Below are 18,716 nucleotides of genomic sequence, written 5' to 3'. Positions count from 1 at the left end.
CTAACCCCCAATCCTGGGGTGTCCAAGAGTAACTCCTCTCCTGACCCCAAGCAGGGTGCTATCTGACCAGTGAATCATGGATGGAAATGGCAGCATGAACCTCTCAGTATCTCCATGGTGCCACAGCCCTGGGTCTTAGGAATACATTTTCCATTCTCCTCAATTCATGTCTTAAGTCTCCTGCCTTGCTCTTCAAATGTCCCTCACTCTTTCTTAGATGATTTAAAAGTCTCTTTTTGACACCCTCCCTCTCTAACCTCACCTCCTACCCCCGGAAGGAATGCGGAATCCCGCCAGGGAGAAAGCTCCCCCTAAAGCTCCAGGGAGGACCTGCTACACAGGGTGGTCCGTGGGCAGGCAGGCTGAGTTCCGCTGGGGGGAAGGCAGCCTGATAGTGGGGCACAGCCTCGGCCTCAGAGAGACTTTGGTGAAAATTCCTGCTCTGCCACCAAGTTTCTCAGAGTCTCAGCTTCCCCATCTCTAAAATAGGGCTAAAATGCCTACTTCATGGGAGCGTTCCATGATTAAACAAGTTGTGTGGAAAAGCTGGCACAGATGTATTACTGTGTGTTTTCCATTGCTATGGTAACAAATTACCACAAACTTAGTGGCTTAAACAATATAATTTATTATCTTACATTTTGGGAGGTCAGAAGTCCACAGGCCCTGGTGGCTCTAGGGGAGAATCCATTTGCTTGCCTGTGCAGCATGTAGAAGCTGCCTGCATTCTTGGCTCATGACCCCTTCCATCTTCAACCAGCAATGTCGGATTAAGTCCTTCTCACATTGTATCACTATGGCCTCCTCTTTTGCCTCCCTCTTCCACTTTTTTTTCTTTGGACCTTAGTTTTTAGAGCAGTTTTAGGTTCACAGCAAAACTGAGCAGAAGGTAAAGATTTCTCATATACCCCCTGCCTCTACCTCTTCCACTCTTAAAGGCCCTCGTGATTACACTGGGCCCACCTGGATAACCCAGGATAATCTCCCCATCTGAAGGCCCTTTTGTCATGTAAGGTGATATAGTCACAGGTTGTGGGGATTACGAGATGGACATCTTTGTGGGGGGCAAGGAGGGGACATTATTCTGCCTATCACACTGTACTTTTTTTTTCCTTTTAATTCACTAGGGGATATCTGACAATAGGATTATATACTATTATTGTTTCTTTCTTTACACTTTATTATATTTTTAAATAAAATAATAAATATTATTTAAAATTAATTAATTAAAATAATATCTTTTTAAAAAAATTACCACTTTAAAAAAAAACCTTAGGTCTGGTTCCCGGCAGGAACTTAGTGAATAGAAGTTCCCTTCCCGTCTCTGATCCTGACCTTCAGGAAATCCCTTCTCCCAAGTCAGAGTTTTGGAATATTTAAGAGATGGGGAAACCCCCGAACCTTAAGGTCTCTTGTCTCAGTTGTACAATGACTTGGTTGAAATGCTATACTTGGGGTTCATGCATTGGAAAGGGGACTGGATTACAGAGAAGGTTCTCAATTCTGGCTGTAAAATGAACTAACCTGGGGAGCCTCACCCAGAGTAAGAAAATCAGAGTCTATAGGGGTGGGGCCCAGGCGTCCATATTGGTTTTTTAATTTTTAATTTATTTTTGGTTGCCTTGGGTCTTTGTTGCTGAGCACGGGCTTTCTCTAGTTGCAGCGAGCAGTGTGGCGAGCAGGGCGTCCTCTTCGTTGCAGTGCACAGGCTTCTCATTGCAGCGGCTTCTCTTGTTGCAGAGCACAGGCTCTAGGCTCGTGGGCTTTAGTAGTTGTGGCACGCGGGCTCAGTAGTTGTGGTGCATGGGTTTAGCTGCTCCGCGGCATGTGGGATCTTCCCGAACCAGTGATCGAACCCGTGTCCCTTGCAATGGCAGGCGGATTCTTAACCACTGCGCCACCAGGGAAGTACCCCATATTGGTTTCTAAAAGCTTCCCTGGTGATTCCAATATGCAGCCAAGGCTGTGAACCACTGGATTACAGCTGCAGACCTTTGCCAAATAAGAGGCCCATACTCGTCTGCAACAGAGACTTCACTGGTCAGTGTCACAGTGAGAATAAGGAGAAGGTAGTTCAGAGTTCTTATTAAAGCTGAATGTTTTCAACTTAAGCTTCATTCTTTCTTGAGAAATGATAGGTGTCTTGTTGCCTGTTGCTGTTGTTAAAAAGTATTTTCCTTTATGAAATGGGGATGAATGGCTAGTAGTTGACTGTTTTCATGTCTTCAGCAAAATAAAAAGTTGGCAACTCTGTCACCAGAATTTTCTGAAATGTTAGTGGTCTGTGAAATCCTACAATTTGGAAACATGGCTTGGAGAGCTTGCAAGGTCCTCTTTTCTGATCTGAAATTTCCACAATTCTGGGTTTTCAAAGCTGAGAGGTGAAAGCCCTGACTCAAGCCTTTCTGAGACCTCTCGGAAGCCTTGTCCTTGCTCCCAGAAACAGAAGTCTGGGAAAAGGGATGTGTGCACTGAGAATTATTATTATTGTTATTATTATTAAATAGTGTTACAACCTCAAGAAAGAACATATCTATTTACCATTCCTCCACTCCAACATCACTATTTACATTTCTCAGTGGTTCTTTCTGATCCCCTGGAAATTATTCTGCTGAAAAGAATATACACTATTCCTAATATAAAACTCCTGTGGCCTGAAAGTGCAGGTAGGTCTTTGTTCCATGCCTCTAGCCACTCTGGATTTCAGACCGGGTGACAAGAAGGTGACCAAGTGCAGAGACTGAGAGAGGTTCACATGCAGCTCCTGGGTGCAATCACAAAAAGCTGTGAAGATACATTCCCATGTGCCTGGAGGAACTGTCACCAGCATCCAGTTGGCTTCTGGCCTGTGGTGACCTTTGCAGGACTGGGGAGCTGCTACTCACTCTTGCTGGATGACAGGCCAGAGGATTACAGGTATATGCCAGAGCAGACGGAGCCAGGGACCTGGGGCCCAGGACGGCTTGTTCCAGGCACCAGGAGGTGTCGGAGATGTCAGAGATGACCAGGGCCTGATGAGACGCAAGGGTTCACCCTTCATCAGACGTGCTAGGCCAGATGGAATCAGATTCCCCACCAAGTTCACGGGGTGACTTCGTCAGATCTGTCGCTCCACCACTGACAAACTGAAACTTCAGGCAAGTCACTTTCCCTCTCTGAGCCTCAGGCATTCAGAAATAAAATTCCGCTGAAAGAATCCAGTGTCATCGAGAGGGGCACAGAGGGGATTTAGGGACTTCAAAGGACGTGGTGATGTTTCTTTTCTTAAACTAGGTGCTGGGTACACGAGAATTTATTGTATTCTTGTTTTTTTATAATTAATGAGCATTTTAAAATCAATATTCTTTTATCTTTATACAATAGTTTAATAAAAACAAAACACACACACACACACACACTCACAAAATCCATCCCTTTGGTAACTGGCTCTTTGAGCTGGACCACTGCAGGCTGGCACGGGTTCTGCCAGCAGGCTGTTCCCTAACACTGCAATTGTGTGTCTGTATGATTCATCCTGGCCCCAAGCACCACAGAGTCCCAGTATCTGGGACCTGCACTCAGGGAAGGGCCCACGTGCCTCTTCTCCCCACTGAGCAGGACAGGAAAATAAAATGGTGAATGTGTAAGCAGGCATGTTGGCACTGGTAACTCATGTTTAAACTGAATTCTTAACCACATTAAAAGTCTGAATATATTCAACCTAGGCATAAAGACTTCACAAAATCTCCACTCACATGTCCACAGGACCAGGCTGAAGACGCTCCCGCATGAATGTAATGACTCACAGTTGTCATGCCCCAAACAGACACTCCAAGCCTGAGTATTCTCTGCTGCAGGAGCTGCACCTCCAGGGGTGGCAGCCAACACTCTCTGCAGGACTTTCAGACAAGCTGAACTTGCCCAGCCAGCCAGCAACAGCATCTACTAGCTCATCCAGGTTTCCGGAAACCCCATCCTTATTTTTTTGTGCCTCATCATCCCAGAGGGCATAAAATAGTTCATTTCAAGTTTTGAAAAATATGTTTATTTCAATGACTCTGAATGACTGGCTACTGAGCCTGAAGCTTTGATCATGAAACTATGCAGGAGACCCCTCTGCGTAATTATTACTACTGCTAATAAATGTGGTGCTATTTACATTTATTTTTTCTCAAACTTAAAACACTCATGAAAGATATTCCCCCCATCTGACAGATGAAATAATGGGAGGCTCAGAAAGGTTAAATAACTTGCTAGTAATGGGAAAGCCAGGATTCAGACTCAAGGTGATCTGGCTCCAGACTGTGTTCAGCAATATGGGATGAAAGATCTTACCGGGGGGAAATGCCCTGTGTGGGAGAGACAGCTAAAAAGGACTCTGTTTTGGGGGAAAGAGAATCAACATCCCCAAGACCCACCCTGTCACAAACTGGGGTATGTTCACATGTCTTGTGCTCTTGTGACTTGCCAAGCTGACTCTGAGCCCACTGGACTGGGTGATTCTTGTCTGTGCAATGAGGATGCCACAGACAGAAGATGCTACTTCCTGCTTCCAGTCTGGTCATCTGGTCACTGCCCCACCAGGCGTCACTTGGAGGAGCAGCCTGGTTTGTCCTGCCCACTCACCTGTTTACCTGTGCTCAGAGGCCAACTCCTACAGACAGGTTTCTTTCTAGCAGCTGGTCAGTTTCACTTCCTGGTTGACACCCAGCAGCTCCAAAACAACAACAAAGATTTACTTCCTCTGAAGCCTGCCCTGCCCGAGTTCATTCCTGATACTTTGCTGTGCAAGGAAAGTTCAACAGCTCCCTTCCCGTTTTAGAGAATCAAGTGGTGTTGGGTCACTGGCACTGCCTCTTTATTAGGGAGGTTTAAAAAACCCATCCACAGAGATTGGGATTGACATATACACACTACTATACATAAAACTGATAACTAATAAGGACCTACTGTATAGCACAGGGAACTCTACTCAGTATTCTGTAATGGCCTATCTGGGAAAAGAATCTTAAAAAAAAGAGTGGATATATGTATATGTATAAATGATTCACTTTGTTGTACAACTGAAACTAACACAACATTGTAAATCAACTCTACTCCAATAAAAATTATATATATATACATATGTATATATATATATATATATATATATATATATATATATATATATAAAAACCCATCCACAAACATTTATTGAGCTGTTCTGTGTGTCAGGTTTAATCCCGGGTGCTGGGGACACAGAGGCAAGTGAGTCATGAGCCTAGCCTCAGGGAGCCCACAAACACTGAAAAGAACCCACACAGAGGGCGAAGAGCCCGACTCAGGGAAACACTAGGAAATACTAGAAAGCACAACCAGATCACTGCTAGGCCGTCTTCTGGGGAAGGGATGGTTACAGCTTAAAGGGGTCTTCACAGCAGGTAGGAAGTCTGGTGTTGCCCGTCTGTCTTCTATGGACCTTTCAGTGCAGCACTGGGAAATGGTAAGCCAAGGCCTAGTGCCACACTGTCCAACACGATAGCCACTAGCCATGTGTGGCTTCGTAAATTTAATTTAAATTAAAAATTCTGTTTCTCAGTCACGCTAGTGGTTACTCTATTGGACTGTGCAGACATAGGGCATTTCTATCATCACAGAAAGCCCTACTGGACAGTGCTGGCTGGAGGATCACACATCTGGATTCCAATGCCAGCCCTTCTATACTACTTACCAGTCATGTGACCTTGAACAAGTGGCTCTACCTTTCTGTACCTCAGTTTTCTCATCTGCAAATGGGGATACTCTCCTCAAAGTCTGGTATGAAGATAAAATGAGCTAATGCATGTAACACTCTTAGAATCACAGTGACCAGGTACACAGTAAGCACTCAATAAATGTTAGCATTATTATCACTAGTCCGTAGCATCTAGGAGGCAGATATTGTGCCTCATGTCACTGTCTCTCTCTTGGTGCTGCCAGCACAGCAGATGCCCAGCCAATGCCTATCAATTCCTTTTTCCCTGGCTGTTTTCATCCGGGGCTAGGTGACACAAATCTGCCACCAGGGGGTGAGAGGTGGGAGTACTCACATCTGTAGAGATGGTTCCACACAGGGAAGAAGGCCATGTAGAGGGCCACATCCCCCACTGTCGGGTAGGACTTGAAGATGGAGATGATGGCAATCTGGATGAACATGAAGAAGATAGGGTGCTCCCTGGGGTAAGACAGGGCAGACAGGCAGAGAGAGGAAGATCGGTCAGGGACCAGGCCCAGCCCAGAGACTCCTGACCCATCCCTGAAACCCAAAAACACTCTCCAGGGGACTTCATGGAGGCATTGGCTCTGTTACCCACAAGACATGGGGCCGGGCCAAGCAGCAGAGCAGAAAACTGCAGGGACCCAGAGATGCCCAGAGGTGGTGAGAAGAGCCCAGCAAACACTAGAGAAAGAGCCCACAGAGACGGTTCGATCAAGCCCCACCCCCGCCAGCTCTGGGCCTTCCGCCAGGAGCTGCCGGGGAAGAGAACACATGAAGTCAGTGCCCTTTATTACTGGGCTTAAATGACTGCTTGTCAGAGTTATCAGGCAGCCACCCATGCCAGAGGCCCCTCTAACACTGGACCCAGGGCAAGAGGTGCCTCCTTGCTGATGCTCTGTTTCTCTGACAACAGGGTCAGTGGGGGCTACAGATCTTTAGCTATGATGAGCTCCTTTCCAGAAAGAGAACTGAGAACTGCACGCAGCTGTTCGCTCTTAAGGGCTGGAATTGGAGTTCTTGTTACCTTAAGCTAGTAACACTGGCTACCATTTCCTGAACCCTCACTTGTGCAAAGTTCTGTGCTAGGCCCTTTTCTTGCATCATTACATGCGATTCTCACTATACGTCAACTACCCCTCGAGATAGGCAATGCTGTCACCACATTTGCAGCTGAGGAAATCAGGTTCAGAGAAGATAAGAGAGTTCGTAAGTGATGGAGCTGTTTGTCTCCAGAACCCCTAAGCACCACCAATGCTATTCTCCTGAGTGCCCAGCAGGATCACAGCTCTGATCAGGGAGGGTGAGACAGAACTCAGTCTCCTGTGCTCCTCAGAGAGCTGACCAAGTGCTGAAGGGAAGCCAACAGGAAGAAGCGAGGTGTGCACCCTGCTCAGCTACACCTAAACAACATGCACGTGGCCTACTTCCACACAGGACCTGGATATCCAGCTCATGAAGGTTTTCTTCAGGTTAATGGCATGGCATTCTCCTCTTGCAGGTCAAAGGTCAGGGTGACTCAATGGGTGTAAATCTGAGATGTGGAGACAAACGTGTACACACCCAAACACTATATAGCAAATGACTCAGAAACTCAGCTTGGCAAAGTCACGTAGTCCTGTAGCCTCTAGGAAGGGTCCAGCTACTTCAGTGAGCATCTTCCTAAAGCTAATCCAAGTCACTGGCTTCGGGCTTCTTAGGTAGCTGGTAACAGCTGCACCATTCCTATGAAAAGGCTAGTGACAATGTAGTGCCAAAAAACATGGAGACCAGAACCCCCTGCAACAGTGCCTGGGGAGAGGCGCCCTGGAGGGCCTGTTCTCACAAAGCTGGCACTGCAGGGGCCAGAGTGGAACTTCATATCCAGGCACAGGAGGGCAGCTGCAGAGGAGGTCAGGTATCTTCATATCTTCTGAGGCCCTGGCCAGGATGGGGTGGAGGGGAGGGTGTCACAAGATGGTAGTGCTACTGTCTACCCAGGAGCTATCTGTGGCCTTTCACGTGCCAACAACAGAAGCTGCTGGAGAGCTGGCTACACAGAGTGAGGAAAGGTGCTCCAGGCTCCCTGCTTCTCTCAGCCCAGTGGCTGGGCCTGACCAGAACAAGGGCAGGAAATGTGGACCACAGACAGCTGGAGAGCTCGGCTGAGCAAGGCTGCCAGAATTCTGGAGCCTGCCGGGCCAAGGAAGAATGGTTTTGTGTCAGATACTAGGCCAAGGCTATGTCATGGGAAGGAAACATCAACTCTGAGCTTTTATAGAATAGGAACCATGTGCATTGGTTCACTGGCCATGGAGAATGGCAGGAAGGTTAGAGCAGAGAACTCAAGCTCTTAAAATCTAAATCAAACTCTTCCAGCCTCCCTGGACCACACAGGCATATCTATGCCTATTGGTGCCTGTTTTCCCTTCTCTGAAGCTAGGATAATAGAACCATTTCTGGGACCTACTATAAGTGATCTCTCTCAGGAGCCTGGCATGGTGCAGGGGACTGAGCATAGATTCTGGAGCCAAGCAAACCTGGGTCTGAATCCCAGCTCCATGCTTACTGGCTGTGTGACTCTGGGAAAATTGTTCCACCTCTCTGAACGGCAATTTCCTCAACTATAAAATGGAAGTGGTAATAACAAAATGCCTACCTCCAAGAGGTGCTGGAAGGGTTAGGCATGAATATATGTCAAAAAGCCTAGAAAGGTGGGATGGACAACACATGTTAGCCCTCTTACACTGCAGAAGAGAGCTTTATAGGCAACCCTTTTGAGGGAAACTGATCAGATGATTAAACAGAGCTGCAGGTAGCCAGCCTCCCGACTAATGCATCCTGAGTCCCTTTGAGCAAACTGTCACTGGGATGCTGATGAACACCCAAAAAGATCCACTTTTTTCAAGGATACCTTCCACACCCCAACACTGCTCTTGTCTAAAACAGGGACTGGGCTCAGCAGCAATGTGGGTTCAAGTACCCCAAAGTGAGGCCAGGGGAAATATAGGGCTCCAAAGCACTGTCTCTGCACCCTGTACTCATGTGTGACTCTGTTGCTGCGTACAGCCACTGAAGCGACTGAGGGCAGGGTTCCCTGGGCAAAAATGGCACAAACCTGATAGCAGATGTTGCCAGTTTGAAGGGCACCTGTAAAGCTACAAATGACTCTGTGGACAAAAAACCAGCAGGTCCAACCACTTACTTTAGCTTTATGGCTAAGGGGATGGTGTAGAAGAAGACGTTGATCTGAAACACACATACAAAGAAGAGGCTGAAGTGCTCAAACATCTCTGCAAAGAAGTACCAGAAGAGGCCAATGTTTGGAGTAAGATCTGGAACGGAAAGTCTGGAATAAAGATAAAAAAGGGAGAGAAAAAACACAGCAAAGTTATGAATGATCTGCTTTGACCTGGTTTTCTCCTGAAGGCTTTGGTCACCGCTGGGCAGTCAAGGATGACTTTGTCTCCACAGAGATCAGGATGTGAGGGGCTCTCCATGCAACCGGGATATAGGTAATTAACAAAAACAAGGGGCAGAGACACAGAGAATAATAACCCATAAAAAATACTGCCTGAACCAAACTCTGGCACGCATCAAAGATCTGAGACAAGGCAGGGATTCGTGCTAGAAATCAAAAGACCAGCCCCTCTTTTACTGCCCAAGATATATGTGCTCAAAACCAGGAGATACCCAGCACTGTAGCAGAAGAGGAATGGGTTTGAAATAAACAATACCTATTTTGAGCATTCTAAAGACTTGTCTGGAAGACAAGGTCAAAGATCCTGTTCCTGCCCATTCTTGTTCCACATGCCCACAGCAGGAGCCAGAAGACTGAGTGCCTGACACTGCAGTGAGACGTCTAGGGGCCCAAGGAACCACTGCCAGGTTCTGGCTAGGATCCCAGACCTTGTTTGAGAAATAAGGGTTTAACTGGAAAACTTTTTGTCTAGTTATATCAGATAAAGATTGGCTGCACTTCTGGCTGTTCTAAAATTTTTACATTACATTAAAAAATATATACGGGGTTGAAACTGATGTCAATTCACAATTTTAAAAGTACAACAAGTGAAGCATGGAAAGGGAGAGAGAGGCAATAGTTCATGGTCAGATTTCTCTGACGAAGGCCTCCACCCAGGGCAAGTCTTTGCTTCCTGCTGTAACTACATTTCCTTTTCTGTGAAATGAGGTAAAGAACACAATCTGTGGACCAGCAGAAAACTAGGAAAAGCTTTTCATCGGCGTTACAAACTCTTATCTGAGGCAGAGCATGAAAAGCTGAAGGTTACTAAGTCATTGTTAGGCTCAGCCAGGATTTAACACAAATAAGCAGCCCAGAATCCCAAAGGGGAGCCTGCCACAGATCCCTTTCCCACCCTGCAGGTTTAAGTGTCTATCACCCACTGAGCTGTGAGTTCCTTCAGGCTTGGGCAGTTATCTTCCTCAGCAAACCACAGACAGAATATGTGGAAGTGCCTGCAGAATTCATTCTGCAAACCCATTTTGATTTTCTCTAAAAGTCTGACATATTGAAGGTGGCTTTGTTTTAAAACTGCTGGAGACCCTCTTGCAATAGAGGAATACATCCATTCCTGTTTGGGATTGAATCAAAACCTCCCAGTCAGAGGCTGGTGGTTGCTTTGGATGTTCCCAGAGAGTGTTCTTTAATTGCACTAGATCGAGCCAGTGGTCCTCAAAGAGTGTTCCCTGCACGGGCAGCATCAGCATCACCTGAAAATTTATTAGAAATGCGAATTCTGGGGTCCCTACTCCAGACTTACTTAATCAGAACCTCTGGAGGTGGAGACCAGCAATCTGGGTGTTGACGCCCTGCAGGTGATTCTGAGGCACACTAAAGTTCGAGGACCACTGCTCTAGATGCTACCTGTGCTTGCTCTCCCTCTAATTCCAGATGGAGCTGTGAAAACTAAATTAGCTTCCAGAGGTTTTCTAATGAGGTCATTACTTACATGAAGCCGTAGACTGCAGGGATGAAATCCCAGGAACTGAGAAGGAAGAAGGAGAGGCAAACAATTACCACCAGGCTTCCCAAGTACATCATAGCATACTCCCAAGAGAAGATCCAGAAGGCTTTGCTCTTCACTTTCACGGGTATGTATTGCCGCTGGGAGAGAAGGCAGAATGGTACATTTAAGGATCTCAAGGACAAACAGCAGTTATCAGACTAAACTTCAAGATCCCTCCTGGAAAACACAGGACACAGAATAGGTGAAAATCAAAGGATTGAAAATATATGCTAGGTAAACACTAACCAAAAGAAAATTAGTTTGGTTATTATTACCAGTAAAATAGACTTTAAAGTAAAAAGTAATGCAGAGATAAAGATATTCTATCATGATAAAACGTTCATCAGAAAGATATTACAGCTCTAAACTTGCAGGTACCTAATAAAACAGTCGCAAGGTATATAAAACAAACATGGACAGAGCTACAAAGGAAAAATACACAAATCCATCATCAGTGGATAACTGGTAGATCTAATAGACAAAAATCAGTAATGAAGTAGAAATATGAATAGTACAGTTCATGAATTTGTTCACAAAAGATCTTAAAAAACAAATACACTCGGGCTTCCCTGGTGGCGCAGTGGTTAAGAATCCGCCTGCCAATGCAGGGGACATGGGTTCAATCCCTGGTCTGGGAAGATCCCACATGCCATGGAGCAACTAAGCCCGTGTGCCACAACTACTGAGCCTGTGCTCTAGAGCCCACGAGCCACAACTACTGAGCCCCCGTGCCACAGCTACTGAAGCCCACTCGCCTAGAGCCCGTGCTCCGCAACAAGAGAAGCCACCACAATGAGAAGGCCGCATACTGCAACAAAGAGTAGCCCCCACTCGCTGCAACCAGAGAAAAGCCCGCGCACAGCAACGAAGACCCAACGCAGCCAAAAACAATAAATAAATAAAATAAAATAACAAAATAAATAAATTTATATATATAAAAAAAGACAAATACACTTATAAAACAGTGTACCTGGAGGATTCACATTCATTTAAAACATTTTGGGGCATTTATAAAAACTGACCACATATCTGAATCAGGCCATAAAGCAATATCAACAGACTTTAAGGAATCTGTATCATACAGACCCCATTCTCTGACCATAATGCAATTTCTCAAAATCATTAATAAAAAGATAACCTAAAAATACATTAGGAAAGTGTTAAACACTTTTGCAAATAACTCAGGAGTCAAAGAAGGAATGATAATAGATAGCTTTGATGTTAGAAATTAATGGTTATAAGGGAATTCCCTGACAGTCCAGTGGTTAGGACTCCGTGCTTCCACTGCTGGGGGCCTGGGTTCGATTCCTGATCGGGCAACTAAGATCCCACAAGCAACACAGCACAGCCAAAAAAAAAAGAAAGAAATTAATGGTTATGAAAATACCTTATGTCAATATTCAGGTAATACAGATAAAACAGTACTCTGAGGAAACATACAACCATATTAACCATATTTGAATAGAAGCCTGAAAATAAATAAACATCCTTTTTAAGATATCAGAAAAAGAACAGAATACACTTCAAAAAAAGGAAGGAAATAATAAAAGTAAGAGTAGAATCTGTGAAAACAGAAAACAAAGTTATAACACAGGCACACCTCATTTTACTGCACTTTGCTTTATTGCACTTCACAGATACTGTGTTTTTCACAAACTGGAGGTTTGTGGCAACCCTATGGGCACCATTTTTCCAAAAGCATTTGATCACTTCATATCTCTGTGTCACATTTTGGTAATTCTTGCAATATTTCAAACTTTTTCATTATTATTGTTATGGTGACCTGTGATCAGTGATCTTTGTAATTGCCTTGGTAAACCATGAACTGCATCCACACAAGACAGCGAACTTTTGATAAATGTGTGCGCTCTGACTGCTCCACTGACCAACTGTTCCCCTGTCTCTGTCCCTCTCCTCAGGCCTCCCTATTCCCTGAGACATAACAATATTGAAATTAGGCCAACTAATAACCCTACAATGGCCTCTAAGTGTTCAAATCAAAGGAAGTGTTGCATACTTCTCACTTAAATCAAAAGCTAGAAATAGGCTAGCCTGAACCAAGATGGCGGAGTAGAAGGACGTGCGATAACTCCCTCTTGTGAGAACACTAGAATCACAACTAGCTGCTGGACAATCATCGACAGGAAGACACTGGAACTCACCAAAAAAGATACCCCACATCCAAAGACAAAGGAGAAGCCACAATGAGACGGTAGGAGGGGTGCAATCACAGCAAAACCAAATCCCGTAACTGCTGGATGGGTGACTCACAGACTGGAGAACACTTATACCACAGAAGCCCACCCACTGGAGTGAAGGTTCTGAGCCCCACATCAGGCTTCCGCACCTGGGGGTCTGGCAACAGGAGAAGGAATTCCTAGAGAATCAGACTTTGAAGGCTAGTGGGATTTGACTGTAGGACTTTGACAGGACTGGGGGAAACAGAGACTCCACTCTTGGAGGGCACACACAAAGTAGTGTGTGCATCGGGACCCAGGGGAAGGAGCAGTGACCCCAAGAGAGACTGAACCACACCTACCTGCTGGTGTTGGAGGGTCTCCTGCAGAGGCGGGGGGGGTGCCTGTGGCTCACCGTGGGGACAAGAACACTGGCAGCAGAAGTTCTGGGGAAGTACTTCTTGGCATGAGCCCTCCCAGAGTCTGCCATTAGTCCTACCAAAGAGCCCAGGCAGGCTCCAGTGTTGGGGTACCTCAGGCCAAACAATGAACAGGGAGGGAACCCAGGCCCACCCATCAGCAGTCAAGCGGATTAAAGTTTTACTGAGCTCTGCCCACCAGAGCAACACCCAGCTCTACCCACCACCAGTCCCTCCCATCAGGAAACTTGAACAAACATCTTAGATAGCCTCATCCACCAGAGGGCAGACAGCAGAAGCAAGAAGAACTACAATCCTGCAGCCTGTGGAACAAAAACCACATTCACAGAAAGACAGACAAGATGAAAAGGCAGAGGGCTATGTACCAGATGAAGGAACAAGATAAAACCCCAGAAAAACAACTAAATGAAGTGGAGATAGGCAACCTTCCAGAAAAAGAATTCAGAAAAATGATAGTGAAGATGATCCAGGACCTCGGAAAAAGAATGGAGGCAAAGATCGAGAAGATGCAAGAAATGTTTAACAAAGACCTAGAAGAATTAAAGAACAAACAAACAGAGATGAACAATATAATAACTGAAATGAAAACTACACTAGAAGGAATCAATAGCAGAATAACTGAGGCAGAAGAACGGATAAGTGACCTGGAAGACAGAATGATGGAATTCACTGCTGCAGAACAGAATAAAGAAAACAGAATGAAAAGAAATGAAGACAGCTTAAGAGACCTCTGGGACAACATTAAATGCAACAACATTCACATTATAGGGGTCCCAGAAGGAGAACAGAGAGAGAAAGGACCAGAGAAAATATTTGAAGAGATTATAGTCGAAAACTTCCCTAACATGGGAAAGGAAATAGCCACCCAAGTCTAGGAAGCGCAGCGAGTCCCATACAGGATAAAACCAAGGAGAAACATGCCAAGACACATAGTAATCAAATTGGCAAAAATTAAAGACAAAGAAAAATTATTGAAAGCAGCAAGGGAAAAACGACAAATAACATACAAGGGAACTCCCATAAGGGTAACAGCTGATTTCTCAGCAGAAACTCTACAAGCCAGAAGGGAGTGGCATGATATATTTAAAGTGATGAAAAGGAAGAACCTACAACCAAGATTACTCTACCCAGCAAGGATCTCATTCAGATTCAATGGAGAGGTCAAAAGCGTTACAGACAAGCAAAACCTAAGAGAATTCAGCACCACCAAACCAGCTCTACAACAAATGCTAAAGGAACTTCTCTCAGAGGGAGACATAAGAGAATAAAAGGACCTACAAAAACAAACCCAAAACAATTAAGAAAATGGTCATAGGAACATACATATCGATAATTACCTTAAACGTGAATGGATTAAATGCTCCAACCAAAAGACACAGGCTTGCTGAATGGATACAAAAACAAGACCCATATATATGCTGTCTACAAGAGACCCACTTCAGACCTAGGGACACATACAGACTGAAAGTGAGGGGATGGAAAAAGATATTCCATGCAAATGTGATTCTGGTGTTCTCACAAGAGGGAGTGAGAGCACGTCCTTTCTTTCTCATCAAAAGAAAGCTGGAGTAGCAATACTCATATCAGATAAAATAGACTTTAAAATAAAGAATGTTACAAGAGACAAGGAAGGACACTACATAATGATCAAGAGATCAACCCAAGAAGAAGATATAACAATTATAAATATATATACACCCAACATAAGAGCACCTCAATATATAAGGCAACTGCTAACAGCTGTAAAAAAGGAAATCGACTGTAACACAATAATAGTGGGGGACTTTAACACCTCATTTACACCAATGGAGAGATCATCCAAAATGAAAATAAATAAGGAAACAGAAGCTTTAAATGACATAATAGATCAGATTTAATTGATATTTATAGGACATTCCATCCAAAAACAGCAGATTACACTTTCTTCTCAAGTGTGCATGGAACGTTCTCCAGGATAGATCACATCTCGGGTCACAAATCAAGCCTCAGTAAATTTAAGAAAATTGAAATCATATCAAGCATATTTTCTAACCGCAACACTATGAGATTAGAAATCAATTACAGGGAAAAAAACGTAAAAAACACAAACACATGGAGGCTAAACAATACATTACTAAATAACCAGGAAATCACTGAAGAAATCAAAGAGGAAATCAAAAAATACCTAGAGACAAATGACAATGAAAACACAACAATCCAAAACCTATGGGACATAGCAAAAGCAGTTCTAAGAGGGAAGTTTATAGCTATACAAGCCGACCTCAAGAAACAAGAAAAATCTCAAGTAAACAACCTAATCTTACACCTAAACGAACTAAAGAAAGAACAAACAAAACCCAAAGTTAGCAGAAGGAAAGAAATCATAAAGATCAGAGCAGAAATAAATGATACAGAAACAAAGAAAACAATAGCAAAGATCAATAAAACTAAAAGCTGGTTCTTTGAGAAGAGAAACAAAATTGATAAATCATTAGCCAGACTTATCAAGAAAAAGAGGGAGAGGACTCAAATCAATAAAATTAGAAATGAAAAAGGAGAAGTTACAACAGACACCGCAAAAATACAAAGTATCCTAAGAGACTACTACAAGCAATTCTATGCCAATAAAATGGACAACCTGGAAGAAATGGACAACTTCTTATAACCTTCCAAGACTGAAACAGGAAGAAATAGAAAATATGAACAGACCAATCACAAGTAATAAAATTGAAACTGTGATTAAAAATCTTCCAACAAACAAAAGTCCAGGACCGGATGGCTTCACAGGTGAATTCTGTCAAACATTTAGAGAAGAGCTAACACCCATCCTTCTCAAACTCTTCCAAAAAATTGCAGAGGAAGGAACACTCCCAAACTCATATTATGAGGCCACCATCACCCTGATACCAAAACCAGACAAAGATACTACAACAAAGGAAAATTACAGACCAGTAACACTGATGAATATAGATGCAAAAATCCTCAACAAAATACTAGCAAACAGAATCCAACAGCACATTAAAAGGATCATGCACCATGATCAAGTGGGATTTATCCCAGGGATGCAAACATTCTTCAATATATGCAAATCAATCAATGTGATATACCATATTAACAAACTGAAGAATAAAAACCATATGATCATCTCAATAGATGCAGAAAAGGCTTTTGACAACATTCAACATCCATTTATGAAAAACACTCTCCAGAAAGTGGGCATACAAGGAACCTACCTCAACATAATAAAGGCCATATATGACAAACCCACAGCAAGCATCATTCTCAATGGTGAAACACTGGAAGCATTTCCTCTAAGATCAGGAACAAGACAAGGATGTCCAGTCTCACCACTATTATTCAACATAGTTTTGGAAGTCCTAGCCATGGCAATCAGAGAAGAAAAAGAAATAAAAGGAATACAAATTGGAAACGAAGAAGTAAAACTGTCACTGTTTGCAGATGACATGATACTATACATAGAGAATCCTAAAGATGCCACCAGAAAACTACTAGAGCTAATCAATGAATTTGGTAAAGTTGCAGGATACAAAATTAATGCACAGAAATCTCTTGCATTCCTATACACTAACAACGAAAAATGTGAATGAGAAATTAAGGAAACACTCCCATTTACCACTGCAACAAAAAGAATAAAATACCTAGGAAAAAACCTACCTAAGGAGACGAAAGACCTGTATGAAGAAAACTATAAGACACTGATGAAAGAAATTAAAGATGATACCAACAGATGGAGAGATATACCATGTTCTTGGATTGGAAGAATCAATATTGTGAAAATGACTATACTACCCAAAGCAATCTACAGATTCAATGCAATCCCTATCAAACTACCAATGGCATTTTTTTACAGAACTAGAACAAAAAAATCTTAAAATTTGTATGGAGACACAAAAGACCCAAATAGCCAAAGCTGCCTTGAGAGGAAAAAAACAGAGCTGGAGGAATCAGACTCTCTGACTTCAGACTATACTACAAAGCTACAGTAATCAAGACAATATGGTACTGGCACAAAAACAGAAACATAGATCAATGGAACAACATAGAAAGCCCAGAGATAAACCCATGCACCTATGGTCAACTAATCTATGACAAAGGAGGCAAGGATATACAATGGAGAAAAGACAGTCTCTTCAATAAGTGGTGCTGGGAAAACTGGACAGCTACACGTAAAAGAATGAAATTAGAACACTCCCTAACACCATACACAAAAATAAACTAAAAATGGATTCGAGACCTAAATGTAAGACTGGACACTATAAAACTCTTAGAGGATAACATAGGAAGAACACTTTTTGACACAAATCACAGCAAGATCTTTTTTGATCCACCTCCTAGAGTAATGGAAATAAAAACAAAAATAAACAAATGGGACCTAATGAAACTTAAAAGCCTTTGCAAAGCCAAGGAAACTACAAACAAGACGAAAAGACAACCCTCAGAATGGGAGAAAATATTTGCAACCGAAGCAATGGACAAAGGATTCATCTCCAAAATATATAAACAGCTCATGCAGCTCAATATTAAAAAAACAAACAACCCAATTGAAAAATGGGCAGAAGAACTAAATAGACATTTCTCCAAAGAAGACATACAGATGGCCAAGAAGCTCATGAAAAGCTGCTCAACATCACTAATTATTAGAGGAATGCAAATCAAAACTACAATGAGGTGTCACCTCATACCAGTTAGAATGGGCATCATCAGAAAATCTACAAACAACAAATGCTGGAGAGGGTGTGGAGAAAAGGGAACCCTCTTGCACTGTTGGTGGGAATGTAAATTGATACAGCCACTATGGAGAACGGTATGGTGGTTCCTTAAAAAACTAAAAGTAGAATTATCATATGACCCAGCAATCCCACTACTGGCATGTATACCCAGAGAAAACCATAATTCAAAAAGACACATGTACCCCAATGTTCATTGCAGCACTATTTACCATAGCCAGGTCATGGAAGCAACCTAAATGCCCATTCACAGATGAATGGATAAAGAAGTTGTGGTATATATATACAATGGAATGTTACTCAGCCATAAAAAGGAACGAAATTGGGTAATTTGTAGAGACGTGGATAGATCTAGAGACTGTCATACAGAGTGAAGTAAGTCAGAGAGAGAAAAACAAATATCGTATATTAACGCATATATGTGGAACCTAGAAAAATGGTACAGATGAACCAGTTTGCAGGGCAGAAATTGAGACACAGATGTAGAGGACAAACGTATGGACACCAAGGGGGGATAGCGCTGGGGGGGCTGGTGGTGGTGGTGTGATAAATTGGGAGATTGGGATTGACATGTATACACTAATATGTATAAAATGGAGAACTAATAAGAACCTGCTGTATAAAAAAATAAATTAAATTTTAAAAAATAAATC

At 43.2% G+C, this 18,716-nt stretch overlaps 1 protein-coding gene across 7 annotated transcripts in view; it reads right to left on the bottom strand.

The window, feature by feature from the left end:
* The window catches only part of PIGU (phosphatidylinositol glycan anchor biosynthesis class U), a 103,101-nt gene that overhangs the window by 19,990 nt on the left and 64,395 nt on the right, over window positions 1–18,716 (bottom strand). For 3 of the 7 annotated variants that reach the window (XM_082358895.1, XM_082358894.1, XM_082358900.1), the window contains 3 exons: window positions 10,663–10,817; window positions 8,898–9,041; window positions 6,048–6,172 (listed from right to left, as the gene is read on the bottom strand). In XM_082358895.1, coding sequence (XP_082215021.1) covers window positions 6,048–6,172; window positions 8,898–9,041; window positions 10,663–10,817 — 424 coding nt within the window. The remainder of the gene's footprint in view (window positions 1–6,047; window positions 6,173–8,897; window positions 9,042–10,662; window positions 10,818–18,716) is intronic. The other 4 variants (XM_082358897.1, XM_082358896.1, XM_082358898.1 and 1 more) reach the window with 2 other exon arrangements.

Source organism: Balaenoptera borealis (genome assembly GCF_965194805.1).
Source record: "Balaenoptera borealis genome assembly, chromosome: 16".
Classification (NCBI taxonomy): Eukaryota; Metazoa; Chordata; class Mammalia; order Artiodactyla; family Balaenopteridae; genus Balaenoptera; species Balaenoptera borealis.
This window is presented reverse-complemented; position numbering and strand designations above follow the sequence as displayed.